Below are 26219 nucleotides of genomic sequence, written 5' to 3' on the forward strand. Positions count from 1 at the left end.
TTAGAAATGGATGTGAACAACAGGCTTTCACATGAATTTTGAGATACTCTTGTTTTATTAGATGTCGAAATGTCGAGATAAAGAGATTCGAAAACTTGTTTTTTTGCAGATTTTTTAGAAAATTCATCCTTGGAATTAAACCTAGATTTTACTTTTAAATAAAACGTGTCTTTATTCAAAGATTTTAAGCTCTTCTAAGGAATGAATAAACGAGAAATTAGCAATAATTCATAGTTCGAAGAAAATAAAATTTTAAAAAGTCGAAATAAAGTAATTCGAGGACCCGTTTCTTTTTTTTGGTGGATGATAGATTTTTTGGAAACATTTTTTAGAAGATTAATGTGGAAATGAACAGATTCACTATTTTCCAATTGCATTTCACTAATTTTTCGAGGGATTAATATAAATCACAACAACACTTGCATTTACAGAATATTATTTTCCGTTTAAAATTTCAATTTTCACAAAAAAAAAATATTCTCACCCCTTGAGATCATTCCTAAGTTCCACTCTTGACTAAAACAGGTCATAAATGAAGAAAATGCCCAGTCTAAAATGATTTAGTGCAGTGCAAACCGATACAAACAAGTGTTTAAAATCTGTTCTGTGATTAATTAAGTGATTATGACTTATCTGATTGAGATTGGATCCGCCTCCACCTGTAATTCAAAGCCCAGGTGCGAGTTTTAAACCCCATTCGACTACTGCATGGAGCCAAAGAGAAAATAATCAGTGAAGAGAATTTAAAACGAACCTATGTTTATTATTTCCTTAAGTTTAAAGCGATAACACGACGAAGTATTTTTTGTTCTCAAGTATCATTTCCACTTCTTATGCGTATTTTGTACCCAGTACAACTAGAGTAATTTTAATTGTACAATTGAACGTGATTCGGACAAATTTTATTGATTTATTTCATCGTTTCAATGCTCACATTGTATTTTATGTGATTTAATTTTTTTGTTCGGTGTAATCAGTGTCTTCGTTATTTGTTCTTCGAAGTTTTAATCATTTAAAGTAGTTTCCTATTCAATTACGGTTTTTGATAATAATTATTATCATTTATATAAACAATGGTTGTTGGTTTTTAATGAAAAAACAAAAGAAATTAATTAATTTGCGGGTGATTTTGTGGATTTATTTAGAGCTGTCTTTCAATTTCATTCAGAGAATTCATTCGATTTGGGATTTTTTTTTTCTTCATTCGTTCCAAAATTGTCGGATTTTTCTCACTGTTTGCAAATTCTTTCAAGATAAGTGATCGCCACAGAATAAGGCACACAATTGATGCAACGCGCACGTTATAATAGCGATTATTTATTTTACATTTTGTGGGTTTTATGAAGTCTTTCATTCGGTTCGATAATTCAGTTACAGATTGCATTGTTTTTTTTTTTTTTTTTCATTTTGTCGTGGTATTTCGGTACTGTTGGAACGATTCGCATGGCACAATTTAATACATTTGGTGTTTATTTTTATTCATCATCGAGAACGAGAAAAAAAAAATAATGAAATTATTTTAAGAATAATAGTCCTCTGAAACTTAACTCATGAATTTATGACGTATCATTTCATTTTTTCCATCTCGAACAATTCGCAGGTATATTTACACAATTTTTAGTTATGTATGAGGTATGTCGTGATTATTATTTTTTCTTTTCTGTAATTTTTTTCTCATTTACTTCGATATGGGATAATGTTAATTTAGTAAATGTCTCAACAACAATCGCATCAACCTGAGATGTTTGTTTGTATTTGTTAATTTGTTCTCACTTGAAAGCTAATGAATGAACAATGTGTTGATTACAGTATGAGTATATGTGATGTATGCAAGTGTTTTTGGGTCTTTCGCGATTATCGTGTACAGCATCTACTCGAGGACTTGTCTTTTTTTTTGTTTTCCTTTAATTTTGCTCTCCCCTAACTCACGCTTACATAGTTATATATTTTTTCTCCATCAATCAACATCATTTCCTTTATTACCAAGCTTTTATTGCCTATTGACACCGTACAACGTCACGTTAAAAGCTATCCTGAAACTAAACGGCTTGCAGTATTACTCCCATTAATTTTCCATCGTGTCTTCTTTGCACAACAAAATCCGGGGTGGATCTAGAGTGCAGTCTATCAAATTTTCCCTGTGATTTTTTTTTCAACTCATGATTCCATTGTGTAGTAATGCTGTAGCTCAGGTCATAAATCCATAAGCTGCGTTTTAATTTGTTTTTTTTTTTGTTTATTTTGTGAGCAGTGTCAGGGAATCGTTTCCTGAGCAAAGGCCATTCTTTAAATATTTTTTAATCTTCATTCATTTCATTTTACTTTTTCACCTTTTAAAACAGATAAACCAAGGCGCGATAAAAATATGCCTTGGATAACAATAGATGCTGGTTGCATCGTACCTCACTAAACAATCCCTCCATTCATTTTTTTTTCTCTTACTTCGTCTCAACACCATTCGTTTAGTCTTACATAATTAATTGGTAATTATGATAAAACACTCATCTGAGATTATTGAATTTTTTTTTTTCATTTTTTTTTTTAAATCAAAATGACGGCATCAAAATTGCCCTTTTTGTTCATTCACAAAGCACCTCTCACATGGGCATATTCATCACTTAAAAATAATAATAGTAACAATTAATAATTAACAACCATAACCATGAGATAAATGGATGACTGAAAAAAAAAACAACCGAGAGAAAAACATTTTTCAAATAAACTCAATTAATAATTCATTTGTCGAGAGATACTGGGTGATCATTTGCACCTTTGTGACATCAACGTGTAAATTGTATAATAATTTTTCATCATTCTGCGTATGTAATAATGTTACGCATTCGCAAAACCAGAAACTTAAGAGCTATTTACAAGAACAAACGCATCTGACAACGATAACTATTAATCCTCATTTGTCATTGCTCGTGGATGTTTTTAAAATAATTTTCATTCGGCTTTTGAGTGATGAATTGAGCAGTGGAACACATGAGTTTTAATGCTCTGATTAAAATAAATCAATCGTTGAGGAAAGCTCCAAGAACGTTATTGGGGACGGTCAGGAAGGATTTATTTTACTGAACATTGCAGCATGTTACTCTGCACGGTAGAGCGCCCTCGTCATCTCTCCTTGAGAACTTTGATCTTTGAAAATGTGGATCAAAATAGATGGGTGGCTTACCACTGTAGCAGCTCTCATAGATTTCGATTCCCTCGTCGATCATCTGTCTGTCGAAATGCTTGATGATATCGGGACTAGTTAATCGTGATCTCAAGCCACTCTTTATTGATTTAGCATCGTCATCGATGCTTGAGCCACTCTGGACACTGTTGCGTGCCAATCTGTAGTACTTTCTCACAATTTCGAGTCCAGCTGGATCGACATCACAGGCCCCACGAGGCTCAGAGCTCTCTCGTTTCTCCATTGTCTTTGGATTGACGAAGGGCTCGACAGTCTCAACCTCCCAGTATTCAAGTACATCGGGCTCCTCAATACTTCCAATTGAATTGATCTCTGATTTTTGCTCAGTAATGCCTTCCTGATTGCCCTCACGACGTGGTGGTGCACCTCCAGACAACAATTTTCCATCGTTCGTCACCACAATCTCTCCCTGCTCATACGTCTTAAAACCGTCGACATCAGTTGTGTCCCTCAAACCATTGTCACGACTAGATTCAGTAGACTCGTTACTCCTCTCATCATTAATCTCCCTTCTATCGTCATCAATCCGAGTGCTTTCGGCAACCCTCATACCCGCAACGCTATCCTTATCAGGGAATTCGCAGGCGTTCTTCATCAACAGCTTGAGCTGTTTCTTCTTACGTTTATTGGCATTACGTTTTCTCCTTCTTGTTGCGAATTCACCAGCCGGACGCGATAAATTTTTATCATTTATCACGACACTATTAGCAGATAGTGCAGGCATGGGGTTGCCTTGCAAGTTTTTTGACGGCTCAATGTCGTTCGGCTCATCGTCTTCATTATCACTGTTGTCGTTGTTTCTCAAACCGGTAAATAAATCCGGTGAATTGGCGCGTCTCAACCACTGGGTAACAGCCTCGGTTATTCGATGCTCTGAGGCGTGTGTCTGACTCTCGAAGCCTGAGTCTTCGTGTGTGACATCGTTGATTGAATTGTCTTTGGGTTTATTGGTGTAACTACCTATCGTCGAGACACTTGATACTGGCACTTGTGCCTCGATCACCTCGATTCCCATTATAACTTCGATGTTGAGGCCCTCGGGCTTATCTCCACCTCCAACTTCATCATCCAATTCGGGTCCTGGAGTCGCTTCACGCACGATCTTCGGGGTTTTGTACTTCTTACGAGAGTTGGAATTTGATTTTGATGCGAGTACTTTCAGGCTTATGGACTCCCTCGGCTCGGGGGAGGGAGAGAGGTCTGTCAGATCGCCATTCGACAATCTCTCAAGATCATCGTCATTTCCATTTGGCACGATCGTCTCCATTGACTCCTGGAGGGGACTGCTCAGACCATTTGACAACTCCTTCGAGACCTCAAACTTGTCCACGATGTCACTGAACTCAGCGCACGTCGCGTCTACACCGATCTCCGTCTCTTGGGACTCCTCGATGTGCGTTTGATTCAACTCGTTGGCAATTGCCTCAGTCGCGTACTCAACCTCGGTGATTGTCGCTGAGTTGTCGGCCTGTGGGTCATTGGTGTCTTGTGTCATTGGATCCATCGGTGAATCGTGGGAATTGAGGGTGGAGGACGGCTCTGGGTCGGGCACCTTCGGCGAAGGTGTTGATGGTGATTCAGCGATTGTCGAGGGTCGCAATTCAAACTCTTTGCAGTCTGGATTCAGGGGACGACTGCTTGGGACGAATGCTGTGGCCAAGTTCACGGTGTCAGCTTCAGAGCTGTACTCCTCCTCCTCCGGTCCATAATCCTCGCTGTTGTCCTGTGAAATTTGTAATTCGTGGTCGGGAATTATGTTTTTCACCTTTTGCGCGTTAACTGAAGTCTCTACTGAATGAACTTTGCCGGTTTACCTGACCAATTGGACGTCTTGGCTTCCTTCGGTACAGTTTTTTTTTCTTTCTCCGTTTGGCACACATCGACGCCCCCGCTGGCATGTCTGTAGTCCTTACCATTGGTCCACTCTGAATTGTCATACCTTGAATTAAAATCAGTGAGCCATTATGTTAGGAGTTTTGGGGAAATTTGTACAGTGGTTTTTTCGTGGAGACGACACTGAACAGAGCATTCTTGGGGATTTAACATTTTTTCTGTTTCATCGACAATCCCCCTTGAAGACACAATTGGTGCCTTTCAAAGATAAACTTCCCTTCTAGTTATTTTTACGTGACATCTATTTGGGTTCGTAGCAATGTGTGACTCTTGCCAAAGCGACAACTTCGGCCTCGAGAAGCCGAAACCCAATGGAATATTTCGAACATTCAAATGCCGTTAGTGAACCGTAGGAGAAAAAATCGCGAAATTTATGGGAGTCAATGAAATTGTCAAACGAAATTCTCCATGTACTTGTGGGCATTTAATGCTTGCTGTGAGACATTAACTTGAGTATCATTTATTGAACTCGTGCTTGTGAGATTCTGCAAATTCTTTTTCTTTTTTTTTCTTTCGTCTTTTAATTATCCTTTTTTTTCTGTCTTTTCCGATTTAATTTGTTACCTTGAACGAAGCATAGGCGAGATGTCTATAAAACAGCAAGGACGACGATGAACGGGACAGCAGTTGTGAATCTGGACATACCCCTTTCCCCTTGACGATTGTCCACACGATACTGTTCTCGTTTTAACAATTAGAAAGAGGCAGCGATCAAGCGGTTTGTACCGGTTTGAACGGTTGCAACGGGACGTCACAAACGCGGACAAATGCTTGAGCAACGTCAATAATCTGGTGCAACTATTTTATTTTTCCTTGTCATTGCGAAGTATCGTGAGGTGAATGGACCGGTTACGGGTCTGAATAACACATGACAAACTCGATGCAAGAATAATGAATATTCATTTTTGGGGCGAATATGGGGACTTCACTGCTAGGAATTTTTTGAAATTTCTTTTAAGATATTATAGTAAATCTCATGAGAGTGACTGTGAATCTTTAGGGAAAAATGGCTATGAAATTTCAAGTTTACAATGGAATTCACGGAAATTCATGAGTTTTCAGAGGAACATGAATATTCGCAAAAAAAAACATTAATTTTCAAATTTTCCCCGAATTTTCCGCATTTTTCTTAATTGTTGGAGAATAATTAAACTGAAAAATGAAGTATTTTATTGATTCTCATAGCATTTGAACCGAGAATGAATGGAATACTTGATTTTTCAATGACTGATTTTCCTGGAACTTGAACACGATAAAAATTTCCGGAATTTGACATGGAAAATTCAGACGAAAATTTTTAACAGTGTTTTTGGAATTCAAACCAGCCACATACACGTCGGGAATTCTGGGTAATGCCGAACTCTGGTGGACACTGAATTAATCATTATAGGTTATTGATTGGTTCTTCGATGAAAAAGTCTGGGGTTCCCCCATTTAATAATATATTAACCCTCACGGATCGGGGACTTCTGATGAATGAAAAATTATGAAATCCACATGTAATTGGAATTCATATTTTCATAGTTTCGAAATCATCAAATTTTTAAAAAAGTCATACATTCCGCTCAGGTTAAATTGTTTTTGCTGTAAAAAAGGTACAGCGAAAGTTAAAATAGAACATTCATCAACATTACTTAGGTTGCTGAAAAGATTTATCATACGTTGAATAGACACGTAACCAAATGGATAATTTTCAACCATTGCTCAAACATTTTGTCCAGTATCTTCAATATTTCCAAAAATCAGTGTCCTTTATTGTTCCCGTTGATCCCGTCAAGGCGTGTGTGCGCGAAACTAATAGAAAATAAGCTGCGAGAAACTAACTCAAAGTCCCAAAAAAATTTATAATGGAGTTTTTAGTTTAATATTGAATGTATTATTCATCTATTCAATTGATTATGAAATAACGAACCATTGACGTTAATGAGAGTTGGACCGAACATGTAGTGACCAGGATACATGTAGGGCTGTGGTGGTACAACGTGAGGTGACACATGAAGTTGTTGAGCAAGAACAGTTTCTAGGCATGGCTCAGATGGATATGTAACCTCGGGCGCCACTTCTCCATCTGCTGGTGTCTCCTCTTGTCCATTCTGCTGCTCTTCATCGAGATTCTCATCACCAACTGTGCTCCCTGTCCAACTCCCATTACCATTCTCCACGGGTTCATCTGTACCATTTGTGCATGGATTTTCCATCAAACTCGTTCCATTCTCCTCGACACTTGGAAATTGGCCATCTTGTGGGTTCTAAAGGGACAAACAACATCTAAGGTCAGCCACAACTCAATGAAGATGAAGGTGATTATTTAAAAATAGTACAAACGACCTGATAATCAATTAGACAATATGGCTGCTCGAGTTTTGGTACAAAGGCAGGATTGACCCATTCTATTGGTCGTAGTGGTACAGCTTCGCAGGGCATTGCTGCTAATAAATTGTGCATTGGTGGGCCTGGCATTGGTGGGCCAACAACCATAACTGGATATTCGTAGTAATAACCAGTTGATGGATCGTAGAATGTACCGTAGCTCATTTGTGGAGCTGTCTCAGTCATCGGGGGATACTCCTCAAGACCGCTGTCACGGCAGTCCAGGAATTGTTGGTCTTCAGTTGTCTCGCTACCATCTATTGAATTAACTCGATCAATAGGATCATTGTAATGTGCCACATAACGGTGGATATAATGAGGATTACCTGCTGTTGAGTGCGAGGCTGACTGGCTCTCCGTTGTCGACGGGGTTGCACTTGTACTCGCATTATTGCTCGACCACACCTTCTTCCTCGCCAGATAGCCCTTCTTAAATAATACATCTTGACGGGGTGTTGTGATTCTTGTGTACTCATTCTCATCGAATATAATTTTCGGCTGTGATCTCGATGGAGGTGCACCAGTAGATTCACCAGTGGCAACTCCATTCTGACTTTTTGTTTCAGTTCTGTGGAGTTGTTTGTGATTTCCAGTACTGTGCTGGGAATTTCTTATGCCATTCTCACGTGGCTTTACATCTCTTATTCCATCCTCGTCGTCCTCTTCGCCAGGTGATGCTGTAAAATAATTACAATGATTCATTCGATTATGTAATACAGCGAGAGATTCTCAGTTGCTAGGGAAAGGGTTGCGAATTTTGTTACGAGGATTGCATCATGTTACGTGTTAAGGATAATCGTACCGTATTGGTACCTCGATATTAGAAGGATGTAGTGCCCTGAACCAATCACACGGTTGATCTTTCTCTTCTGACGCCACTGCATGACAATTTAAGAGGATGTGTTTTTTTTTTAAACTCGATGACTCCAGTGGGAGACAGACAAGCGGAAATAGTCGGAGACTTGGATGTTAGACAGTCTAGCAAGAGCAACGCAAACTGACGCGCTCTGTGCACGATGCGAGACTGGCGTTGAATTGTACCGCGTGCCGTTACTAGAAATAGTCTCAGAATGAGAATAGCAAGAACAGTGTGATAGAATACACGCAGTTGACTTTAATTTATTATTTCTCTCATTGCCATTCAATTCTACCATTTCTCCCATTTTTCGGAGGGGAGGGGCAAATTTTCAATGAAACATTGGGGAATTTTGAATTGGGTGTCATTAATTCACAATGATTTCACACTTTAAAGGTCTTCACACTTTAAAGGTCAATGACCAGGCTGAGGTAGCATTTGGCACACAGGCACTAATGGTCACTAATTCCAAACGCAACAAAAATGAAATGAAAAAAAAAAAAGAAAGAAATACACTGAGTGAGACAAATAGGGATTTTTTATCGCCTCGTGGAGATGAAACACATCGAGATGTTAATGCCGAACTGACCCAGCGGCTCTTCGATTTTTACCGGAGGTATGGCTGACTGCCGGTGTCTTCTCCTCTCTTTCTTCAAGTATAGCAAATATCGAGCAAAACTGAAAAGGAATAGAGGGAGGCAACTTCCGCGTCTGCGCAGATGATTTCACAATGCAATACCGAGGCCATGGAAACTGGGATAACAAATTGACTTGTGTGTGCCCTCTCTGATTGTTTCCAATTTCATCACAAGCCAAGTGCATTATCCAAAAATTATGGGATTTGAGGGATTGTATTGAGATGAATGAGACGTGCCAGGGCTCCGCTGGTGTGGTCGGCTTGCGAGCGAAAGACACGAAGATTTACAGATGCAATCGTGAGGGATATGAGATGAGCGTGAAATGAGGGGTGGGGCCTCACCAAAGATTGATTTTGAACGACTTGAAACTGTTATAGAATCGTCAGACAGACGATAAACTGTTCAAAAATAATGTAATATTATTTTTAAATCAGAGAGAGAACAGGAGAGACAGAAAAACTTGATTATCAGCCATAACAATTTCATTGGGTAGAGACGCAGCGGACGTCGATATCCAGATAATAATCTATAAAACACTGGAAAGCTGTGAAATTTCCATGGAACTCTTGATTTCCTGCTTCGATGAAAGACAAATTACGATTTACAGACGCAATCGCGACGTATTTGAGACAAGTGTGAAATGAGGGGTGGGGCCTCTTAAAAAATTCATTTGGAAACTCTTGAAACTGCTGTGGAATCGTCAGACTGACGATAAACTATCCTAAAATAGTACCATGCCATTTTTAAATTAGAGGACGAAACAGGCAAAAAACGTGATCATCGCCCGTAAAAATGTGTTTGTATGTGCAAAATAACGAGTTTCATTGGAAAGAGAAGCAGCAGTCGTCGATGTCTGGATAATAATGATGGGGCTCCGATGAAACACAAACGAAATCATGAGGTACGGGACAAGTGTGAAATGACGGGTGGGGTCTCACCAAAAATCCATTTTGAACGACTTGAAACTGCTATGGAATCGTCAGACAGACGCACACTATCCGAAAATAGTGTAATGCCATTTTTAAATCGGAGAGAGGCGGAACAAATAGTAAATTTCATCACTAGGTCGAAAAAAAAATTTTAGACAAGTCTTTTTAGTCCGTGTGACGAACATAATTGTTGTCATAACGGCCTTAGGCAGGGAAGCGCTTACGGCCGGAGTGACAAAAATGTGTATATATGCGCAAAATATCGAGTTTTGTTTGCAACTTGAACAGCATATTGATGTCTAGATAATCATCCAGAAAACGGTGGAAACCTGTGAAGTTTTCACGGGGCTCTTGACCCCGTGCTTCGATGATAGACAAATGAAAATTTAGAGACGCCATCGTGGGATATATGAAACAACTATGAAATTTGGGGTGGGGCCTCACCTAAAATCCATTTAGAGCGAGTCGAAACTGTTATAGAATCGTCAGACAGACGATAAACTGTCCGAAAATAATGAGATGTCATTTTAAAAGGGAACTGAGAGCGAAACACGCAGAAAAACGTGATCATCATCCATAAAATGTCTTTGCATGCGCAAAATAACGAGTTTCATTTGTAAAAGCAGCAGAAATCGGTGTCTACATGATAATTAGTCAAAAACACTGGAAATCGGTGAAATTTCCATGAAACTCTTGAAAGACGAATCAAGATCTACAGACGAAACCATGAGGTACATGAGACAAATCTAAAATGGGGTGGGGTCTAACCAAAAATCCATTTAGAGCGCCTCGAAACTGTTATAGAATCGTCGGACAGACGATAAACTGTCCGAAAATAATGAGATGTCATTTTAAAAGGGAACTGAGAGCGAAACACGCAGAAAAACGTGATCATCATCCATAAAATGTATTTGCATGCGCAAAATAACGAGTTTCATTTGTAAAAGCAGCAGAAATCGGTGTCTACATGATAATTAGTGAAAAACACTGGAAATCAGTGAAATTTCCATGAAACTCTTGACAGACGAATCAAGATTTACAGACGAAACCATGAGGTACATGATACAAATCTGAAATGGGGTGGGGCTTAACCAAAAATCCATTTAGAGCGCCTCGAAACTATTATAGAATCGTCAGACAGACGATAAACTATCCGAAAATAATAAGATGTCATTTTAAAAGGGAACTGAGAGCGAAACACGCAGAAAAACGTGATCATCATCCGTAAAATGTCTTTGCATGCGCAAAATAACGAGTTTCATTTGCAAGGGAAGCAGCAGACATCGATTCTGGATAATAATCATCCAGAAAGCACTGGAAACCTGTGAAATTCCCATGGGGCTCTCGACCCCATGCATAAATGCATAATTAACCCATTATCTTCAATCGATTATTTTTACAAAAAAATAGCAGCATGACTATTATGCAATTGTACAATGCGCTGGATGGTGAGAGCAGTAAAAAGGAGAGGTATAACCTGCTCCTTTGGCCCAAAAGTACAGATATAACGCGTATTATTGCGCGCACGCATCAACCCATAGTTATGAATAGCACGTGAGGCCAGTGCCGAGTGAATTCGCAAGGGTACCTGTCTCACTTCGTCACATGCTCATCATCCCAACGGGCCTTTTTTTTATTACCAAACACAAACCATTCTCCAACAGTGTCACGAGACTAATAACAAGACACGCCCCATTTATCTGGCTTCCTCATTGTTCAAACATCTTTTCAATTTCTACATTATTCATTTCACATTTTCCATTGTCGTTTGTTTTTATTCTCAAGAACAGGGAGAGGTCAGTCATGAGGTGTTGAGGTCATTGAAAGAAAAATATTATTCAAGTATTACGTAATAGGGGCTTTTAAAGAACACCACTTGGTAACTTATAACCTCAAACTTTCTGTCGTACGAATGGATGAGGTGAGAGAGTACATTGGCCCCCCCTCGAGCACGCTTATTATAAATTGTCTTTTTTTTTTCCCTTTTTCCACTCTCTAGGCATTCCCTGCACCCCTTTCCCCTCGACACCGCCAAGTTGATGTCCATTGTAATTTACTATTCTCGATGTGGTCTATAGAAGTTGTCTTGACTCTTGCGAACTCTAACGCGTATCGATTCGACCTCGTGCACTCTCGACGATACATTTCTTCCTCTCTGGATTATTAATCTTGTAATCCTTGAAAGTTACGCAGGATTATTGAATGAGGAAGACGAGTGTCATTATCGATGTATCGTGAAAATGATAGCGTGACGACTGATTGCGGAATTCTCCCGGGGCATGAGCTGACAACTGTCAATATTTTTCAATTTTCTCGTCTTTTTCTAACAATCGTGCATCCATGACCGATAAATGGTGGCACGATAATAAATGATATTGAGTTATTATCTCGTGATTGAAAAGCAAATGAGCGAAAAAAAATGGTGTGTTACGGAGAGATAATCGAATTGCGAGTGGAACAAAGTTCATTCGTCGGATGTACATTGAGCAAAGGGCAAAAGTAGACATTTCATACTGGACAGGTGTTGGGAAAAAAAATGTGTCTAGAGGGTCTGTCTGTCTCACTTTTTCTCCACCTTGTGTCCCAGGGTTATGTGTGTATGCGGATCGATACTCAGTCGCACTCTAGAGTGCAAGGGAGACGGAATAAACTGGAGGGATATGATACTCTTTATCCCTCCCTTCCTATTTCTCGTCGCTCTGTTCTGTTATATTTCTCTCCCCCCACGGCTTTACCCTTTTCCTTCTCTAACCGAAGGAGGAGGCCGCGATGTCCAATCGACGATCGAACTCAACGCCAATGGATTCGTCGAGATTCATGGCATAGCTCTATTATTATTTCATATTTTTTTTCTTCTGCTTACATTTTCATTTCCATGCTCATTGTTATCGAATGCCAGGTAAACACGACAATTTCGAGGCTCCAAATGCCGTATTTATCTCGTATTATCGCGAGTTTGAGGGGCAATTGTTTGCGAGGAACGGGAGTTACTGTTTTCAATTCGGGGAGGTAAGGAAAATGGAAGTGTCGAAGGATAATAAATGGGATCGATGATCCTCGGAGGCTGTGACGTAATGGAAAATGAAAAGAATAGTGCGAGAAACGTGCTGGTGGTAGCCAAGTGGAGATTAAGGGAAAATACATCTAAAGCGTAAATAATGAAAAATTCTCACGACTCACCGGCAATGTTCAGAGTTCTCCATCGTGTTTTTCGTTTGTACCCCTTTCCCATGTTCTAATCCTCGTGGAGAACGAGACCCCGGTGGTCTCACTCTCCGTTGCTGCACGTCTCCACACGTTTGAAATAATTTTTACGTAATTCTTACTACTTATCAGTCTCGTTTCGGGTTAAACTACTGCGCTCGGTTTTATCTTAATTATTCTCTAGGGTGGCAATCCCACGTATTCAATCATTACTCTCACTACCTATGGGCCATTTTTTTTTACTTCCTCCTAGTTCACCGTATTGTCTCGTTGTAACCAACCCCATCGGCAATTTTATTTGAGCATTAAAATTGTCCGTTAATTTTAATTCATTGGTATTTCACTGGTTTTTCAAACTCGTTTTAATGCCGAAATGATTTTCTAGAAAACTGTAGCTCTCGTACCACACCGTCCTGACTCGCAGCACCCGTTGTCCGACTAACTCGCAACCGCACACTGCACAATCCCCCACCCCACCTCGGTAACTACCTCCCCCACCCCAGTGAACACCCCACAGAGGGTGACGTAACTTGGTCACTCACCGGAATTGTTGGTTACAATTATTTCAACACTATTATCACTCGATCGTTCGTGCCAACAATTATCTCAAGACTCGGTAATTAAACAATTCACTTGGACATTCTCTGGGGAACATGACAGTCGTTGCCTATCACTTATCCCCGTGTTTATTGATTCCGGGTATTATCGCTTATTTGGATTAATCCCGCGTTGCGCGTGCGCAGTTGCGTTGAAATTCACCATTCGTCGGTGGTGCGTTTGAATATTCCACGAATTGGCGGGCCTCACTGCCGGCCGGTGCACTTTATTCACTGGTGTTGGGGGGGCTCCTCCACAACACACACCCCCTCCCGCACCCCAGACTCGTGATTGAGCATTGGAGTCCGGTTATTTCGTCAGTCGGTGAGTTTTTATTTAGATTTTGGGGGTTTATGCGCGTTTTTGTCGGGGATTTTGCCGGTATTCTTGGGGGAACTCGTTGTCGAAGGTATTTTTGAGATTCGTTCAGGCGTTTAGACGGGCGACATAACCTGTGATTGCAGTGTCTGATGTTTTGGAGCGATTCGAAATGTTGAAAGTAAATTCACTTCACGATTTTGAGCCTCCACCGGAGGATGAGAGGGCCACTGCTGGAATTATTGAGGGACGGGTTGTCTTCTGCGAGAGGAGAAATCTCCAGGACGAGACGCAACCGTTTTTTAGGTATATAAGGGGGTGCCCGGAGGTAAATGTTACTCCGGAGACGCTGGCAACGAGGGAATCTGCACGGGCTATTGCCGCTGCTGATTTGTTTCTCACGGTTGAAGATAGTGCGTTTAAAAAAATCGCCAGTGTTTGGAGGGAAAAGGGGGTCCTCGGGGCTATCAGAACTGCCGCTGGGGAGGACCCTCAGAGGGTCAGCAGGGTGGTTCACTGGGTTGCTACGAGGTAGGTGTTCCACGAGGTTCTCGGGGTTGCTCGTGGGGAGTTGTTGATGGGGGATTTTTCTTTCAGGATCACTGCGATTCTTGATTTCGTTGAGAGGAAGACGTCTTATGAGGGAATACCCTCCGTTGGGTCAGGATCCGTGGCCGATATCGCTGGGACTAGGGACTGGACAACTGCTCTGGTGAGAATTTGTGGTCGAGGTTGGGTGGGAGTGAGGGAATTTCAGGTTTTTGGAGAGTAATATTTTGGAAAGACAGGTGAAGGAATTTTTTTTATGACTTTTTTGAGAGAGGAAAGTAGGGAAATTGTTGTAAAAATTGTACTCCACTCCTCGATTAAGAGATATTTAACCAAAATTGAGTGAAACGAAATCAATTTTGGAAGGTTGAAATTTTACGATTTCCTCTCATTTTGAAAGTATTTTTATAAGCTTGAAAACGAGTCCAGATTTATTAAAACCGTATCATTTCGTGAGGAGATATAGACCATTTAAAAAGATAATTTCACTTCCCTTTTTCTCAACTTAATTCCCTTTGACAAAATATCCCTAAATAGATAAAAAAAATACCAAAAATTTTCAGAGATACTTTTTTAATTCTCATTTTCCTCTGCAAAAATCTCATTATCTCTCTTGAATCTCAAGACACTTCCCAGGAAATCATTTATTCCAATAAGATAACCCTAGGAAAACCAATTCCAAAATTGAATTTCTCGAATTGTTAAATTCACCAAATGTAGTCTCATTTTCAAAATATTATCTAAACCTCAAAAATTACCCCTGACTCGTACAAATGGCGTCATTCATTCATCAAACAACAGATTTTCATTTTGAAAAAATATCGCAGATTAAACTTCAGTTAATTCCAGTGTTATTCCATAGATTCGATGTTTAGCATGGCATCCCCACTGTACTCGTCTGGCCCTAGCCACTCGTGACGATCGCATTCGCATATACTCGAGTGAAATTCAGGGAGTAGCAGTGCTCAGGCACTCTGCACAAAAATCAGTGTGTTCAATGAGCTGGCGGCCAAATGCTGGACGGGAATTGGCAGCTGCCTGTGGCTCTGGTGTACTCGTATGGACGGTTGAACTCGGCGCTGCCAGTAATTCACTGTCACATGCCATACTTCTGAGACAGAGGAATCATGCGCCTGTTACGAGTGTCAATTGGCATCCACAGGGGGATTTATTAGTTTCCTGTTCGCCCAATGATTTTAATATGATTGTTTGGGATGTTGCGAAGGAGGTGGGAGTACCACTCAGGAGAGTTGGAGGGGGAGGATTGTGCTTTACTAAATGGTCAATTTGTGGGAGTAAACTACTTGCTGCCACTTGTCGCAATGTTTTTCGGTACAATTATTGTTTTTAATTCTAATTTATTAAGTCACTAAATCAAGTGGATATTTTTATTGATTGAATTCAAGACTTGAAACAAAATTGAAAATTGTTGTTCGAGAAATTCATCCCTTATTCTAGTTTATAAACTCATTAAATTCAAAAATTGTCTCATGAAAATCAGAATTGATTAAAATATCTTGGAAAAGGGTTCGATCAAAATTTTTTTATCTCACAAAATCAATTGGAAATTTTTATTCATTGAATTTAAGACTTGAAACTAAATAAAAAATTGTTGTTCAAGAAATTAATCCTTTATTCTAGTTTGTAAACTCATTAAATTAAAAAATTGACTTATGGAAATCAGAATTAATTAAAATATCTTGAGGAAGAGTTCAATCAACATTTTTTAATGCAAAAAATATTAATTTTCTCAAAAATCCTCAAGACTTATTCAATGAAAATTTTTAATTTCTCAAAATCATGCAGTTGATTTGGAATTGATATTAATATATCAGAGAAGGATTTAACTAGCATTTTTCAATGCAAAAATCAATGAAGCAATTCACTCAATTAATTTACACACTAAAGAAAAATAAATTGATCAAGAGATCTTCAACAATTATTCAACCAACATTTTCAATATCATGAAATCATCCAGTTCGCAAAACCAGTGAAATTGAAGCAATCGTTCATACAAGTTCAAGACCATTAACGAAATACCGATCTATTTAAGTGTTTGGAATACTGGAACTGGAAATCCATGGTCAGTAGAGCGCTGGACAGTGCCAAACGGACGAGTGGCAGCTGCATGTTTCGGGCCCCATCAAATCCTACTCTTCGCCTCAACCGAGAACCCAGCGACACTATTCTCCCTGTCCCTCCAAGATAACGTTTTCAATGTCAAGGGAGATAGTCCAGCTAATGATCCCAAGGCTGCAATTCCCTTGATCGATCTCACGAGGGTCTCCTTCAATGACGACGACGCTGGATTGACTGTTGGGGGGAGAGTCATTGCCACCGAGTGGGACCCCAGTGGCCAGTACCTCGCAATTCTTTTCCAAGTTCGTAACAAAAAAATACCAGAACTCCAGAAAAAAAAATATGATAAAAAAATCCCAGAGACATTTCGCAATTTTTGAAAAATTGTTCTCAACATTTTTAGGACAGTCCAGTGGTTGCAATATTTAAGACAGAAATTGGAAGACTATTTGGACTAACTGAAGTGAGACCCACCTGTCTAGTAAAGGGATTTCCCGGTGAAACCCCAAATTGCCTGCAATTCCATCAAAACATCGACACAGATCGATTAATCGCCTGCTTGACGATTGCCTGGAGCAGTGGACGTGTCCAGCAATTCCCAATTGTTGGGGGAAATAAATCAGTCACTCCCACGAGAGTTTCACGTCCCCTGAACACGAGTGTGTCATCACCTGGCTTTAAAAATTACACGTTCCTATGACCCACGTCATTTAGGCTATTATTTTTCTACGTTAGGTATTATATTCGTTGGTTTTTGTACGTTTAACTGATTAAATAAGATTATCTACATTCGCAATGGCTTGAGGAATTATGGAAAAAATAAAAATGATGGAGAACGTGGATGGGGAGCATTTCAAAGTTTTGTATCTAATTATATAAAGTCACATGCAGAGCTCAAGACTTTCTATTTTTGACGCCACTTGACCGTACGGTGAACGATGACAAGAGAAACCTTACGTATACCCTTTTCACATACAAATATATCGTGCATTCCATTTTTGTTTTTTGGGGTTTGTTATTTAATGGGTGGAAATAGACTGCGGTTCAACGATTGGCGAGCGCCAATATAATTTCACGCGATTATTACGAGCATTACTCTTTGATGAGGTATATTTTTTTAGACACTTCAGTTGTGAAGTGGTGCAATGAATTGAGGTAGATTGGAATGGAGATCAGGGTTTGGCAATTGAGAAATAGAAAACGTGTTGTGACAGCCTCTGGAAGTCAATTATTCTCTATTTGATTTGAATTAACAAATTAGTAGGAGTATAAAATTGAAGATGTCGAAAAATCTTTCACAGTTTGATTTCAATGCCAGCGGCATTTTTATTTTTCGGAGTTTGTTATTTAATGAAAGAAAATAGACTGCGGTTCAACGATTAGCGAGCGCCAATCTAATCTCACTTGCGTGTTACGATCATTACTCTTTGATGAGATATATTTTCTTTAGACACTTCAATTGTGAAGTGGTGCCATTAATTGAGTCAGCTTAGAATGGAGATCAGGGTTTGGCGATTGTCCTGAAATTGGAAGAGATGGCGAAATGAGAAATAGACAAAACTTTGTGACACCCTCTTTGGAAGTCAATTATTATTTATTTGTTTTGAATTAATCAACTAATAGGACGTCGAAATATCTTTCACAGTTTGATTTCATTAAGCAATTAAATTACTAACGAAAAATTGCAATGATTTATTTTGTAATTCATTCTTAAAATGAAGATTTTTTAATATTAATCAAAATAATAATTAAACATGAAATACTGAGACATTGCACAGAAAAACTGATCGCTTAATTAAAATGACTTGCCTTTTTACATTTTTTCATCATCAATTTTTTTGCAAAATATCTTGACATTCCAGCACAACAATGAACAATTTCCTGATAATCATAAACAACATTATCTTCAAATTAAGTCAACTTATCTCGATTCACCACTTCACTCGTGAATTGTCATTTAACCCGCATGTGTTCACCGATCTCGAGGCAGTATATTATTTCAGCGGCCGGGGGTTAAACACACATGCGAGGATAATACGATGGTTATATGAACGAAGTTGACAGGTGCCTCGGTGAAAAATGAAGAAAAAATGTTTGAGAAAAAAAAAGTAAGGGGGGAAAAAAAAAATCAGGGGCCCCTGAGGACGAGTCAGTGTACAGCATAAAATGTAAGCACAGAGGGCTGGCAGACCACATGTGCCACTCTATCACTTAACTACCCGTAATATAACATACAACCGTTTTTCCATGGACGTGTGTGTGGGTGAGGGGACAAGCATATGCACGTGTTTTCTTGGGGGGAAGGAGGAGGACAAGTGCATGAACTGCCACCAGAGTCGTCGTTTTTTCCTCTCTCTCTCTCTCTCTCTCGTTAGAAAAAAAAGGGAAGCGAAAGAATATTCAGGGGGAGGGAAAAGGGAAAAGTTGGTGTCATATTCGAATGTTTGAGGATTCGAGTGTTTACAGTCTTAACGTACTAACATCGGGATGCAATCCCATTAATCATGGGGGAGTTTGACCCGCCTCTTCTTCGTTTCTCACATGTATTAGGGGTGATTATAAATTTTAGATTTATTTTCAATTTTGCATATTGAAATTCCTGATGTATTAATTCGTTATTAATTGGGGAAGATTGGGCGATGATTTTATATGTGATATTTTGAGAATTGGAATGAACTCTTGATTAATCGGATGAGTAAAGCGAGATGAGCGTCTTTCTGACCTCTGTGAGGGTCGCAAGGAGGAAAAACTTTTTCATTCAAATTTTACATTCAATATTTTTGTCTTCTCGAACAGTTCAATTGTCATTTTGGGATTTTAACAGCAAATCAATCGCAAACAAAGTCGTATTTTCTTCCCTCTCGTTGAAAAAATGGGAAGGGAAACAATATTCAGGGGGAGAAAAGGGAAAAGTTGGTGTCATTTTCGAATATTTGAGGATTCGAGTGTTTACAGTCTTAACGTACCAACATCGGGATGCAATCCCATTAATCATGGGGGAGTTTGACCCGCCTCTTCTTCGTTTCTCACATGTATTAGGGGTGATTATAAATTTTAGATTTATTTTCAATTTTGCATATTGAAATTCCTGATGTATTAATTCGTTATTAATTGGGGAAGATTGGGCGATGATTTTATATGTGATATTTTGAGAATTGGAATGAACTCTTGATTAATCGGATGAGTAAAGCGAGATGAGCGTCTTTCTGACCTCTGTGAGGGTCGCAAGGAGGAAAAACTTTTTCATTCAAATTTTACATTCAATATTTTTGTCTTCTCGAACAGTTCAATTGTCATTTTGGGATTTTAACAGCAAATCAATCGCAAACAAAGTCGTATTTTCTTCCCTCTCGTTGAAAAAATGGGAAGGGAAACAATATTCAGGGGGAGAAAAGGGAAAAGTTGGTGTCATTTTCGAATATTTGAGGATTCGAGTGTTTACAGTCTTAACGTACCAACATCGGGATGCAATCCCATTAATCATGGGGGAGTTTGACCCGCCTCTTCTGCGTTTCTCACATGCATTAGGGGTGACTATAAATTCATGATTTATTTAGAATTTTGCACATTGAAATTCCTGATGTCATAATTAATTCTTAATTGGCGAAGATTGGACGACAATTTTATATTAGTTCACATTAATTTATATTATTCTATATAATTTTATATTATTTTAGTACATGGGAATCGTTGAAATTCAAGGATTAAAATCCATTTGTTTCACAATTGATTTTTTCGTTTAATTATGATACTTCAACGTTAAATAAATCCAAGAAAATTTGACCGATTATTACCCGCGTTGCGTATGTCTCGCAATGCAGTCATTGTGGCATCACCCTAAGAGCTCCGAAAAAAGACGAGAATTACAAAACTCCTTGAGCCCCGCAAAAAACTGTTGTTAATAAGTGACGCGTGTGCGGCAGCTGTTTTGACAATTTTTTGCCATTGCTCTTCTGATTTTTCACCACTCGCAATTGTCCCCGATCCAGCGATTCCCAAACAACTGAAGCCCCTTGAATCCCCTCGAATCCCCGATTCTCCACCCCCACAAGTCTCCAATTTCCCAAGAGACAACCGAAGAAAAATGAAATACGAATACCTTCTGTGTGACGGATCATGTCACCCCCAAACATTTTGGTGAGAAAGTCAATTTAAAATCTGGAAAACTGAAAAATCCATATTTTCTCACACAACAACCCAACGTCAGAGCCATCCCCCAGAAATGTCACTCCAAAGGACAACGCACTCTCCCTTATAACGAAGTGGTCAAGTAAAAAATGAATTCAAGATGTATCTGAGGAGAAAAAAAAATCCATAAAAATGGAATTAAGGAGGTAAAAAACGAGCGAGGGGAAGCCCGGAGGTGGTGGGATGGGGGACGATGGGAGCAGATGTTGCAGTAACCGAGAGGACAACCCCCGTTTAACGGACCCCGGGTGCAAGTACTTGACATCTCTCAGTCACGTATGCACCCGAAGAAGCTCGAAGATGAGGCAAGAGCCACGCGAGTGGGCGGTGTCTCGGCGATACTGGCTTCTCTTTGGGCCTCTTTTGGTCCAGCGAGCGTGGTGGGGGAATTCCAGATTCAAATATCAGTTGGAGACGTCGTGAGGCTCTTGAACCTGGGTCAGTACGCTCTGGAGTTTCGTCAAATCATCGTCTTCATTAACTCTGCTCGATGTAATCATGCTCCTCGAGGACTATCACATTGTCAACGACATTCAGAAGATCCTTCCACTGAATATGGAGACAAATGAGGAGTTTAATGGAGCCTTTTCGATGGATCCAGGGACACCAACGACTCCCATCGATGGGGGCAATGGTTTTTGCTGGTCTCCAGAGTTCTCCACGTCCAGTCCACGTGACTGGGATCACATGAGTAATGTCTTTGAGTATCCGCCGACAGGACGAGTGGGGGCTCTCACCATTGGCATCAACTCTCCAGGAAGCACCGGCAGTGAAGTCAACACTCCAACCTCCTGGGCTGGTCAAGACTTCAACGACTACTCGAACGACGGGGCCAGGCTGCCGTCCGTGGGTACCGCCTTCTCCTTCTCAAGGAATTTCTGCAACAGCTACTTCGATGAGCAGTCGAACTACCGGGAGTTTACTCGGGATTATCAGGACTGCTCGTATGGAAAGGTGCAGTTGAATTCACAGAGTGAACAGGGACAACTCGAGGAGGCGAGGAGCTTCAGCAATGTTCAAGCTGTTGAGGAGTTTGATCTCAGCTTCATCAGGGGTGACCCCACGAATTTATTCGCTGAGGGGAATCAGGATGGCTTTGGTAATGGTAATGATCAGTGCTATCCGGTGGGACATTTGGTGACGAATCCTCTCAGTGATCAGAATTATCGGATTAAGGAGGAGGTTGATGATTCTAATCAAGTCGTCGTGAGCCAGCAAGAGGCTTTGATGCTCGAGAAGTGTAACAATGGGGCACCCAGCCGTAAATACAGTCCAGAAGGTAATTATTTAATTTTTTTTAGAGTTAATATACTTTTCCATTGAAAACTTCTTCTGGGGTGAAATAATTTCATTCAAATGGGAATATCTCGAGATTGGCAGAGTGAAATTTAGCGTATCAGCTCCTGTTTTCAAGGTATTTTTTCCAGCTTTAAAATGAGATGTGATTTATTAAAATCGCTTCATTGGTTCAGGAGATATTCGACATCGAAGGAAGTTGAATTCTGAAAAAATCGTGTGAGGATTTCGTTACAATTTTCGTTCATCTTTTAGGAAATCTGATTTATCAATGTCGTTGGCTCGACTGCGGCTGCATTTTCGCTGACCAAGGGAGTCTAGTGAAACACATTGAGAAACGTCACGTGGAGTCATCGGCGAATAATGCACACGGTGGGAAGAGATCCAAGGATAAAGACAGGGATGGCTGCAGTGGGCAGGATATATTCACGTGTCTGTGGAAAGGCTGTCCAAGGGGTAAACCCTTCAACGCCAGGTACAAATTACTCATTCACATGAGAGTGCACAGTGGTGAGAAGCCCAACAAGTGTGATGTGAGTAAACGAGGATTTTTTGTTTTAAAAAATTTCGTGGATCGTGTGAGAGAAAATAATGAAAATTCTTTGGGTGCAGTTTCCAGGGTGCAAGAAGGCTTTCTCTCGTCTGGAGAATCTGAAGATTCATCAGAGGTCTCATACGGGGGAGAGACCCTACGCTTGCCAGCATCGGGGATGCTCGAAGGCCTTCAGCAACAGCAGTGACAGGGCTAAACATCAGAGGACTCATTTTGATACGGTGAGATGATTAAATCGAATGCAATTGGACTATCCGATTTCATGAGTTCGGTGATGAACAGAGAAATTTAACATTCACCGGTGAAAAATTCAAATTACGTTGAAATCTTGCAGAAACCTTATCGTTGTACTGCTGATGGCTGCAATAAACGCTACACTGACCCCTCGAGTCTACGAAAACACGTGAAAAATCACACTGAAACGTCTGCAACACAAGAAACTAAACCCCAGAAAACAAATTTCGAGGGGTCACCAAGTGATGAGAATAAGGCAGCGATGGACCCCGAGTGCGGGGTTTATGATGATGACAAACATTTTGCCAGCATCACTGGGGACTGGACCAAGCTGGAGGTCATTGACGAGAGTCAGCCTGAATTCGTGCCTTTCGAGTCTGTTGCTAGGATTTTGGGGGATGACGACAGCTGCATTGTCGGTAAGACATCCACAAATACTCTTCTATCAATCTTTTTTCGATGTTCAATGAATTTTTCAAGCAAAATAACATTTGAATAAAATAAAAAATTGATTTTTTTTAAAATAAAATTATGCTTTTAATTTAAAGAAAATTTTATCCCGACAAAATTTTCAAGAGGATTTTTTTAAAGGGAAAATTCACGTGTAAAATTCATCCACACATTTTTTTGGAGGACAAACCCCCTCTAAAAAGTCTATTTTCTCCTCTAGTTTCTTTGGATGAAGTAAACAAATTTGTTAGAAGGACAAAAATAACTTCTTATAAAAGAATAGTGTTTCATTCGCGTCAGCAATTCAATTTCATGGAAATGTTCTCGAGGGTAAAAATAACTGTTCTTGACTCAATCTTCGCTCTTTTTTCGTTCACATTGTGATAATAATTATGAGAAATGTTGAAGGGTTACAGAGAAGAGAGGGGGGGGGGGGAGGTAATCCAGAAAGACAATCTCAGAGGAGGTTTCTCCTCCCGTTCTTTATGCCTCTACCCCACACTGAGATTCAAAATAATATTCCTCACCCTTTTCATTTTTTTCCCTCTGAATACGGAATATACACATGCACTCGCACGCGCTATCTCTGGCCCATGCCACGTGCGCTACACGCGCTTATTTATTCTTTTTTCAATTCTTGAAAAATTTATTTCCATTGTTTCAGGATTGGATAGTGGTTACGCTGACTTTCAAGAGCTCAGTCCAGAGATTGAGCGACAATTCCTGGATCTCAATAATCTGGACGAGACTGACTTTGCGTGAATTGTTACCTATCGTTTACTCTTTATTATTTTTTTACATTTTATGATTTGTTCAATTAGTTGTTAGTTTTAGACTGTGATTCGTAAAATCACGATTTGGACCAAATCAAGGGGCATTAGACGTACTTTAGAGTTAAGTCTTTGATTGAGAAGTTTTATATTTTTGTATATAAATCAAAGTGTATATATTTCGTGAAAGAACATGGGGGAGTGCTTTAGTAACATTTTTATTTGTTCCATTTATTTATGAAATCACAGAATATAACAGTGACCTCAAAAACAAAAATATAATGAGGTTCTGTAAACTTTGGGAAAGTTTTCTGAAGGTACTTTTCTTTTTTTTTTTTTAATTCGAAGTAATGTTTAAGCCCGGTGGCTTGGCGCAGTGGGAAAGTTCGTTGCCTCACATGCGAAAGGTTCCGAGTTCAAATCCCGGCCGGGTAGAATGATGCGATATAAATGCGATATAAAATAACGATAAAAAAAAGTAATCTCTAAGACGTTTTTAAAAATTAACCAACTAATTGAATAACGACGAAATCTTAATTGTTTCTTCTTCAAACTCTCAGGGTGTCTCTCAAATTTGAGAAAATTTTATCTAAAAAATGGAAGTTATTGGCTAAATTATGTGATTAATTCATTAAACGGGAAGTTTTAATTTCCTTTTCTTCAAATTCTCAAGGGTTTACAACCTCGAGCAGAGTTTCCTCCTCGTTTATGCCACAAGTTGGAAAATAGTCAAATGTCTAACATGAATTATGCATGTATTTCATTCTGAGTATTCATCTCATAATTATTACATTTGTTGAATCCAGTTATGTGTCAAGAGAACCTATAGAAAATTATTATCGCGAATCACCAGTTCCAATAATCAAACCAATGGTGTTTCCCAGTCTCCCACGGCGGGTGGCACCGTCTGCCCCACGTAGTAGTCATCATAGTGGTCAACTATACATCGAGCCCTTTGGTAGTACATTCGCAACAGGTCCTCGCTGAGCAAGGGTCTGCTAGTGTAGAAAAAATTTAAAGGGCACATTTTTCGGAATGTTCCCACAAATTTTTCTATTCATCATCATCATTATCTATTTGGAGACAGGAATGAATGGGTTTTAAGAATAAATAATGCATGTTTCTTTGAAAATAACAATTTTATTGGCAAAATTCATTGCTCTTTGATTTTTAGTTTTGCTATTCGAAAACTAAGAGCCAAACTCTTAAGTCAACTCTTAATTTTACTATTCGAAATTGTAGATCAATGTTGTTTCAATAAATTTACTTAGTAAAAAGCGCTACGTGGAACTACATGGAAGAAAAGACAAAAAGATGTCTTCGAAATTATCCTCACATCAATAAAAAAACGGATAAGCATGATTTCCTACTAATCTAGTATTCACAAGCCTTCGCGCTTTAGCAGCGATATAATTGCGGACAAGTTGCTTGAAGTCCACGAGTGCTGCGATCTGGTTCGCCTTTGAGTATACCTTCAATCAATGGAAATAGACGACTAATTAGAAAATTTATTAATCATGGGGAATATTGTATGGAGTAACTCACGTTATCGACGACGATAGTAGGGACGAATGATAGCGGTGGATTTAGACATCGCGTTTGATAACCACAGGCGGCTAGAAGATTGTCTCCAATCTCTGATGTCAAGCAATGATCGATGGAATTTAATCCCAGTGTCGCAGCGCACTGGAATAAATCGTAGGAATTATAAACCTGATGATTGCTTTTTTGATTAGTGATCGGAAAGGAATCGCGAATTGATTGATCTATACCTGTCTCGCTGCTGTCGCTGGATCTCTTCTGCCCAGTGCACAGTCCACGAAGTTCACTGCCAGAGATTGTTTGGCCGTTCTTTCTCCCCGCAAATTGCGAATTTGATCCAATGCACAGGCGTGTGCTTTGTTTCCCAGGTACTCGAGGGGCCCGTGTTGGCAGTTAATAGACAATACCCCGGGCCGACTCTGAAGATACTGAAAATTCGAAGAACAGGCCAAGGAATAATCAACTAATTAAGTGTGCTCAAACGAAAGAGCGGGTCGAGAAATGGCGTGCTAGGACCTCTAAAGATGGTTTTGAACCAGGGGAGACTCCTAGAC

At 39.6% G+C, this 26219-nt stretch overlaps 4 protein-coding genes across 4 annotated transcripts in view; 2 read left to right on the top strand and 2 right to left on the bottom strand.

Moving 5' to 3' along the window:
• Positions 1-742: 742 nt before the first annotated feature.
• Positions 743-13555, bottom strand: LOC107042351. The gene is made up of 6 exons (XM_015263367.2): positions 13066-13555; positions 7789-8139; positions 7421-7719; positions 7005-7341; positions 5014-5138; positions 743-4922 (listed from the first exon to the last, which is right to left on the bottom strand). Exons 1-6 carry the CDS (start codon positions 13115-13117, stop codon positions 3072-3074), a joined length of 3015 nt encoding a protein of 1004 aa, XP_015118853.1. The 5' UTR covers positions 13118-13555; the 3' UTR covers positions 743-3071.
• Positions 13556-13874: 319 nt separating this feature from the next.
• On the top strand, positions 13875-17472 carry LOC107042352 (aladin). Its single transcript, XM_015263368.2, has 6 exons — positions 13875-14010; positions 14151-14535; positions 14602-14716; positions 15416-15885; positions 16607-16934; positions 17036-17472. Exons 2-6 carry the CDS (start codon positions 14177-14179, stop codon positions 17330-17332), a joined length of 1569 nt encoding a protein of 522 aa, XP_015118854.1. The 5' UTR covers positions 13875-14010; positions 14151-14176; the 3' UTR covers positions 17333-17472.
• A 3846-nt stretch (positions 17473-21318) lies between these two features.
• Positions 21319-24115, top strand: LOC107042320. The gene is made up of 5 exons (XM_015263318.1): positions 21319-22099; positions 22372-22649; positions 22729-22890; positions 23004-23322; positions 24018-24115. Exons 1-5 carry the CDS (start codon positions 21319-21321, stop codon positions 24113-24115), a joined length of 1638 nt encoding a protein of 545 aa, XP_015118804.1.
• Positions 24116-25243: 1128 nt separating this feature from the next.
• Positions 25244-26219, bottom strand: part of LOC107042328 (GILT-like protein 1) — a 4672-nt gene continuing 3696 nt past the window's right edge. The window contains exons 3-5 of the mRNA XM_015263328.1: positions 25896-26093; positions 25669-25809; positions 25244-25595 (exon numbers count right to left, since the gene is read on the bottom strand). Of these exons, the coding sequence (XP_015118814.1) occupies positions 25461-25595; positions 25669-25809; positions 25896-26093 (474 nt within the window). The 3' untranslated portion in view covers positions 25244-25460. The remainder of the gene's footprint in view (positions 25596-25668; positions 25810-25895; positions 26094-26219) is intronic.

The sequence above is a fragment of the Diachasma alloeum genome, unplaced genomic scaffold, assembly GCF_001412515.2.
Source record: "Diachasma alloeum isolate Michigan unplaced genomic scaffold, Dall2.0 Dall_scaffold_00443, whole genome shotgun sequence".
Taxonomy (NCBI): domain Eukaryota; kingdom Metazoa; phylum Arthropoda; class Insecta; order Hymenoptera; family Braconidae; genus Diachasma; species Diachasma alloeum.

What these genes read in the sequence shown, in the direction of transcription:
- LOC107042351 (XM_015263367.2), bottom strand. Translation starts at nt 13,117, where the DNA reads ATGGGAAAGGGGTACAAACGAAAAACACGATGGAGAACTCTGAACATT. An exon ending in ATTGTCTAATTGATTATCAG is followed by an intron (nt 7,342 to 7,420) that starts GTCGTTTGTACT and finishes TTGTCCCTTTAG; the next exon opens with AACCCACAAGATGGCCAATT. An exon ending in CAAGACGTCCAATTGGTCAG is followed by an intron (nt 4,923 to 5,013) that starts GTAAACCGGCAA and finishes CAAATTTCACAG; the next exon opens with GACAACAGCGAGGATTATGG.
- LOC107042352 (XM_015263368.2), top strand. Translation starts at nt 14,177, where the DNA reads ATGTTGAAAGTAAATTCACTTCACGATTTTGAGCCTCCACCGGAGGAT. An exon ending in GGGACTGGACAACTGCTCTG is followed by an intron (nt 14,717 to 15,415) that starts GTGAGAATTTGT and finishes GTTATTCCATAG; the next exon opens with ATTCGATGTTTAGCATGGCA. An exon ending in ACTTGTCGCAATGTTTTTCG is followed by an intron (nt 15,886 to 16,606) that starts GTACAATTATTG and finishes GATCTATTTAAG; the next exon opens with TGTTTGGAATACTGGAACTG.
- LOC107042320 (XM_015263318.1), top strand. Translation starts at nt 21,319, where the DNA reads ATGCTCCTCGAGGACTATCACATTGTCAACGACATTCAGAAGATCCTT. An exon ending in AGAAGCCCAACAAGTGTGAT is followed by an intron (nt 22,650 to 22,728) that starts GTGAGTAAACGA and finishes CTTTGGGTGCAG; the next exon opens with TTTCCAGGGTGCAAGAAGGC. An exon ending in TGACGACAGCTGCATTGTCG is followed by an intron (nt 23,323 to 24,017) that starts GTAAGACATCCA and finishes CCATTGTTTCAG; the next exon opens with GATTGGATAGTGGTTACGCT.